At 38.8% G+C, this 7,761-nt stretch overlaps 1 protein-coding gene across 1 annotated transcript; it reads right to left on the reverse strand.

Moving 5' to 3' along the window:
* Positions 1-369: 369 nt before the first annotated feature.
* Positions 370-1,580, reverse strand: LOC137740983 (ethylene-responsive transcription factor TINY). Its single transcript, XM_068480791.2, has one exon. It carries the CDS (start codon positions 1,330-1,332, stop codon positions 607-609), a length of 726 nt encoding a protein of 241 aa, XP_068336892.2. The 5' UTR covers positions 1,333-1,580; the 3' UTR covers positions 370-606.
* Between the last annotated feature and the right edge of the window lie 6,181 nt (positions 1,581-7,761).

The following is a 7,761-nucleotide window of genomic DNA, read 5'->3' on the forward strand; positions in this document are numbered from 1 at the left end:
TTGAGTACCGTATAAATTTAACTGTAAAAATTAAATTTTATGTCTGTACGTACTTGTAAGTAATCAGGAACGCTACCCCAAATACATGCACACATGTCCACTAAAGAGAAGAGCGATGATTACATTGGTGATTAATGATAATTATCATGATTATGGTGATGATTGCTTGCAGCTAATACCGATTATATGTAATCCGTGGTCCCTAGTCACTGTGAAAGAATATGCCAAATATGTGCCATGCCAAACTCTCCCAAGTATCGGCAAGTTAGTACAAATAAAACTACAAAGTAAAGTGCAGCAGCTAAGTTAACTTCTTTTGAAGATCATATGGAGCATGGAATGCAATTGGAAGATCGAAAAACCAAGAAGTATGGTAAGTAATTAAAAATATATATAGCACTAAATTTGTATGAATTATATTACAATGACAGTTGTGACCAGCGAGTTAGCACAAGTACCCAAACAACTTGCACAATGAATTATATAGACCATATAAAACCAGCAATCTTGTAGATGAAGAACTAAGAAAAGCTATGCACACCGATTGAGCCATTCGAACAACCCACTTTACTAGACCCTCCGAGTTCCTGGGAGTATTAAGTTCTCTCAGCTGCTACTATCTGATGAGAAAAATCCCCACAAGTTTAACTCAACTCCCTCGAACCCCAGTGATGGATACACCCACCCATCCAATGAGTCATTCACCAGTATGAACTCGTTCCTCGACTCGGGCGAGTCGAAACTGCCCTCGATATTGGGTAACTCCACAATCTCCCCTAGCTCCTCAGAGTCCGAACCCTCGGACTGCGACAACAAGCAGGAAGATGAGGATGACGACGATGATAACGATGATGATGTTGTAGAATTTAAATGAACCATGGCTGCTGCTTTAGTCGCGGCAGCCTGGATATCTTGAGGTTTAAGGGACGCTGGCCGTGGCAACAACTCGGTCAGTTCTGGAAAGTTCAGAATGGCCGAGTTGCCCTTAATGCTGAGGGCGGCCACGTCATGCGCACGGGCCGCCATCTCAGGCGTTGAGAATGTGCCCAGCCAGATTCTTGATTTCTTGCGCGGCTCGCGAATTTCCGACACCCATTTTCCCCAGTTGCGCTTACGAACTCCTCTGTAAACTGGGTGTTTGCTGCTGTTGTTGTTGCCATCATCATCTCTCTTTCTTTTGAGTACTACTTGCTGCTGCTCTCGGCTGGGCTTCTTGGTTTTGGTGTTGAGTGTGTTGGCGGTTGAATTCGGGCGAGTCTGCAACAATCCAGACGAACATGACGATGAGTTGCTGGTGCTTTCAGCTTCTGAAATGTTTGGTTCTGGGGCCATTGCTGACAAATTGAGACCTACCCAGCTGATAATTCTGGAGTAAATAAAATGTAGCACACAAGTATATGTTATTGATGTGGGAACCAATATGCAACTATATATAATAAGATTGGTAGAGAGAGAGAGAGAGAGAGAGAGAGAGATGAGGGGGTTTTGAAGGGAATTGGGTATGAAATGGGGTACACGCTCCCTTGCATTGACCCTTAACCTACCGTTGATAACTTACTAGCTATAACAATGACAAAACCACACTAACAATTTACATGCAAATCTCCTACGGAAATATAAAATCGGCACATATACTGACGTGACTTGGTACTTACAAATACAAAAAGAAAACAGTAAAAAGAGGGAACGTTAATGGTAGGGTTAGGAATGGGTCGTCTGTACAAGAGGGCGTACAGTGGAGGGCCCCCACTAAACACTATTGATTCAAGCAGCAACGTTCTAAATTGATTTCTTCTGCAAACCTCATTTGTCCACGTCTCTTCTTTCTTTTGTTCCTTTTGTCCGTTGCTTTGTTCAAAACCAAATTCCCACATTCATAGATTAATTAAGGTTATCTTACCTCATCACCAATGAGCACATGACAACACCTTCTTGACCACATTTATTCGCCCTTATATTTTTTTTTTTTGTTCGGCAGATTCCTTACATTGAGATTAAATTAATCAGTACTTGCAATTAGAACATTAGTTTAAAATTTGAACGAGTGTGTTTTAGCTTTGAGGAAGTCTTTGTAAATTCCAAAACACTAATGCATGCTATTGCCACCTGTCTCCCTTCCTCATTGCGGCAATAGCATGTGGATTATGTAAACATAGAACCATCTAATATAAGCATGTGCATTATGATGAATGATCACTTGACAAACAATCAACCAAACTTTCATGTTCAGTTGAAGTTGGCAAGTTGCAAAGGGATCTATTTATTACATTTTGTTAACGAGGGGTCCTTTCCGACTCTTGTAGACTCAAAGGAACACGGGTCCAAAAAACATTGGCCCAAAGGAACACATGATAGGAACACAGACCCACAGGAAGAAAGATCAAGGCCCAACAAAATTGGGAATGATGACCCCGAGCGCTATAGACGATCGCTCGGTGGTCTGCTTTTTCTGCCAGCAATGAAGCTGAGCGCTTCTGCATAAAGTGCTTAACGACCATCGGCAGCAAGTTGGTGTAATGGCAACTTTATGGCAAGAAGTATGAGAGACACAGAGCTAATTAAGCCTACTCGGACATCAACTCCAAGTCACATAGCGGCTATCAGAGAGAATGGAAGCCTACCAAAGGACATAAAGGTTGACAAATTAAGCCTCGAGTGTGAATTCCCATGAACCCCAGGGTCGAGCAAGGCACTCAGTGCACATTGTCCCAAGAAAACATGTAATTGGACCTGAATGGATGTCACTTCATGTTGACTAAAAAATAGAGGGGTAGCTAAGTCTATGTATTCGGCGCATAAAATGCAAAGGTGGTGGAAGAATCGAGCCAAAGACTTAGGGATCAACGATGGCCTATATAAGGACTATGAGTACTCCTTAAAATGGGTCGGACGAATTGAGAAATAAGAGATTATATTGAGCTGAACGTTATTTATAACCCTTACATATATGAGAGACTCGGTGGACATGACCCAATTTTTAAGAGCGAACCACTTAAATATTGTTGTTAAGTAATTATGGTTCAAACCCCAAGCCCACCAAGGATCGATTACACGACCATATTGGTCTTTGTAAACCTCACAGATTTAAGCGTTAACAGTTTAGAGCCGTTTGTGGGATCCATGTGCAAATTGGCCATGTTTTCTACCAAGCAAGCTCAAATATGACCCATGTTAGGCAATTGTATACACTCCCCTAAATATCATAACGAGCAAAAGGATGAGAGAAAGGGCCTTGTCTGGTGGGCCTGAGGGGACTAGCCGACAAAAAAGAAAAGCAGAAAAGGCCATGTTGGCTAACCTAGAAGAAAAGATAGAGATTATCTTAGCTAGTGTTAAGAGATGAACAAGGTGGGAAATCTCATCCATGCCTAGAACACTCTTCTACAGGAGAAACATGCCAACCTCTCAGAGCAGATCACATAAATCAACAAAAAGATAAAGAACATCTTCTAACAAGGAACAGATCACCCATGTGACCCGAGACCTGTAGATCATATTCACCTTCCCTTAGACATTGGAAGTGGAGGTATGGATGCCCCAAAGCCATAAACCGAGGAAGAGTATGAACAAAGGAAGATACTAAAAAAAAGAGGCACTGACTGCCGAGCCAGTAACCTAGAATTCAAAGGAGTACCCCCACAACCGCCTTAACCCACGAGCCATTTTGAAAAAAGTGATGAACGTGGAAATGAAGAACATCTGGGATCGATTGGGGGCATAGAGAAGGCCTTCAAACCCAAATATCCAGACTACTCAGAGGACGAAGTTCCTCTCCCATTCTCCAAGGCCTTGCTTGATGAACCAACGAGCACTGATATCCGATCCTTTAAGATACAAAGCTATGAAGGGCTTATCGACCTATACGACCACCTAGAGGGTTTCATTTATGTTATGGAAGGCAGGGGGAACAATGAGACCACCAAGTTTCGTCTTTCCCAACCACCTTGTTGGGAGTGGCCCAAAACTAGTTCAAGAAGATCACTCCAGGATCAATCACATCCATCTCCAAACTTAGGAAAGTTTTTCTTGATAACTATATGATTATTTCCAAAAGACAGTACACTCCGACTGATATATCCTCGATGAAGCAAGGCTTGAGCGAGTCATTGAGGGATTACATATCTCGTTTCAACAATGAGTATGCCAGATGCAAGTGATGCGATGAGGTCATTGCCCATAATGCTCTAATGAGAGGATTTGCCGGTGATGACTTCTACTTTCACCTAACCAGGAATCCCCCGATGACATTCAAGGATCTATTCAAAAAGGCAACTAATTATTCCCGTGTCGAGCAACTGAACAAGAAGAGGATACAGACAATTACACCAACAGGAAATTAAGACCGAAAGCAAGAGCATGCCCACCAAGTCAAGGCAAAAGATCATGTACGATTGCCCAACAAAGAATAGAAAGTTTGAGAACTTTCCCACCTAAACAAGAGTCGATCTGAATGGTATGATTGGTACAAGCCATACACCCCTCTGAGTATATCTCCAGGGGAAATGTTCCTTCTTGTAGAGTGACAACTCCCTAGCTCAGCAAAAACCGGCATTCAGAGGAAGGAGAGGCGAAACCAAACTCTACCGATATCATCAAGACCATAGTGACCTCACTAACGATTGCATGGATCTTAGGATGATGCTGAGGCGCTTATTTGGAAGGGGCAGCTCAAGGACTACATGGAGAGCCAATCATCTGCCCCTTGGGTACCCTCGTGAGTACCGTTCGAGGCAGTGGTGCAACATAAAGGAAAATGATTTACACCCTCTCAGAAGGTCGACATTGGCAAGGACTCCAACTAAGCACGGAAAACGTATGCTTGGGGTCTGAATGTATCAATTGTATTCATTTCGAAATTCATCAAACACAACTCTTCGAGATTTCTTTAATTTTTTTTTTTATGGATTCCAGACTTTGTTCTATAAGAGATTATATGGTGCTATATATCATTCTAGCGACTATAATTGGTAGCCGGAAACAACCAAGAGATTTGATTAACAGGCCTATCTAAGACACAACATAGAGGATTTGATATTATTTTTCTACAAAAATAGTAACACTACACCAAGAAAATATATGGATGTATCATTATTAGTGCACACGCATAGTTAATTTATTTGGAAAAATGCATAACAGCTAGATTAAGTTATTTTTAGGCCTTGCTAAGAAAAGTTATTCTTAAGCCCAAACAATTTATGATATCAATATAGAACTTGTTTTTTTGTGAGGAACTCAAACCCTTGCCCTTGGAATGTTTTTCTTTATAGGAATGATCTTCAAATGAAAACTAAGAAATTGAATTGAGTCGCTTATAAAATTTATACAGTAAAAATACATTTTCAAAGGATGAAATATGTGCCCTTTATGAGGATGCAACTATATTACATATACGAGCAAATTTAATAAGCTAATATAAATTCCAGTAATGTGCCGATTTAGTTCTTGAATTATTATCCGAGTGAAAATTGGGTCACTAAATTTTATTTATTCTTTTTGAGAAAGTCATTCCTTAACTAATTATGATCTACCAAATACATGTCACATCCTGGCCCAAGGGGGACCACTTCCCAGGCCCGCTCCACCACCGTAGCACGATATTGTCCGCTTTGGGCCCCGACCACGCCCTCACGGTTTTGTTTCTGGGAACTCACACGAAAACTTCCTAATGGGTCACCCATCCTGGGAGTGCTCTCGTGCGCTACTCGCTTAACTTCGGAGTTCCCATGGAACCCAAAGCCAGTGAGCTCCCAAAAGGCCTCGTGCTAGGTAGGGATGAGAATATACATATAAGGATCACTCTCCTGGGTGATGTGGGATGTCACAATACATCCCTAAATATTAAAGTTTTTTTTTTTTTTTTTTTAGAAAAAAAAGAGTGTACTGAGTTAACTTTAGAGGGTAAATTGAAATTTCAGATTCGCATACAATATGCAACATTAACGACTATAGACTAGAAAATGGCAGCATTACCCTTTAAAATGTGTCACGTGCAAGTCACGCGACTTAAGTTGACAAAAAAATTAGATAGAATGGTTTTGGGTACACTATTAGGGATGAAATTAGCAGTTTTCATTGAATATAGGGGCTTTTAGATCCAGATCCAAAAACATAGATGGTTTTTAGGAGTGAGTCCAATTACTTAATTATATGTATTTATTTTTTTAATATATTGACATAAATCTATTTGCAAATCATTCTACCCTAACTCAAGTAACAAATATATAAATGTATATCATACTTATAAGTAAGATATGAAACTTAAATAAAAGGTAGAAAAAACATAATATATCTACAAGCAAGACACATGAATCTTACTTGATTATTAAAAAAAAAAATGTCATATATGTAGATAAACATAATTAACCTGTGATATAGGTTGATTATAAAAATAAAAACTAAAATCTATAAATGGGGTTTAAAATAGGATAAAGAACAAGAAAGAACAAAATAAATAAATAATCAAAGAGATAATTAGGAAGAAATTTGATTTTTATAATAAATCTTATCATTTAAGAGATAATTATTATATAGTAAGATCAAAATAGTGATCAATAAACATCCGAAAATAAATAGATTCTCCCTTTTTTTCTGCCACTCCTCCCTCTTCTATCTAGTTCCTTGATACTAACCACCTCACAATCTCACATGCTTAATAATAGAACAATTCCAATACAAGTTTAGGCTGAAGAAGAAAATGCAATGGTCTTCCTAATTTAGTATTTTAAATGGATAGTGCTATCTACACATCTATTTTTACTTCTCACACATTGCTTAGTCTCCTTTCAATATTCGGCCTTGGGATCATATAAATCGAAGAAGATCAGTGGCCAAAAAATAATAAGGGTGTATGAGAGATAAAAATAAATGTGTGAATAACACTTTCCTTTTAAATTAAAAAAAAAATTTGAATCCAATATACTAACTATCCACACGACAATATAAATTTGAAGCACATTAAATTAGATTTAGGAGAACAAGGAAAATTTTTGCTTTTTCCTTCTCTCTTTTCTAGAATCGGATGAGAGAAGAAATTTTTCGGATACATGTAAAACAAGGGTATGAACATATACGAGATGTGGTTCAAAATGAAGCTCAAGGCACATGTCTTGTTCATCTTGTTTATAGGGGCTTTGCACAAAGAGTACGCAAATTATAATTTAATATAATAAAAAACTATTTTTACGAGAAGAAATTCATTAGATCACAAACTCCCGAGGGCAACCATTACACTTGAGATCGAAGATCAACGACGACTTTCGCACCTCGCCTGGCACAACTTTGAGCTAAATACAAGAAGAAGCACGAGAATGACCTAAATTAGAAAGCTTATCATCAGCAACAAAGTTTGCTTATCTGAAAACATGAGCGAAAGTATCACAACCTAAACTTTGAAAGTCCCAAAGAAGAGTTCGAAGATACCAAGGGGTAAATGCACATCTTGTCAAGATTTGCCGAGAAGCAAACAGACATCGATCATAAACCAAAATCCGGCTTACGAGATGGAACCTTCTATTTCTTTGAAGATAGGCAGTAAAGATCGAAAGGCTAGTGGTTGTATATACTTTGACACAAGTCATCAGATTACTTAACATAAACGGCTTTAGGTAAGGTTTGGTACATGAGAAACCAAATGTATATAACTCACAGTTGATTAATTAATTTGAGGAAAACAAAGACCATAACTTTCATATCATATTAAACTAAATGATCCCTAGTTCTTTTTCACGTGATAGAATATTAAAAACTAGAAATTGTTTTCCA

This window comes from Pyrus communis, chromosome 9 (genome assembly GCF_041283825.1).
Source record: "Pyrus communis isolate YQ-2024b chromosome 9, ASM4128382v1, whole genome shotgun sequence".
NCBI lineage: Eukaryota > Viridiplantae > Streptophyta > Magnoliopsida > Rosales > Rosaceae > Pyrus > Pyrus communis.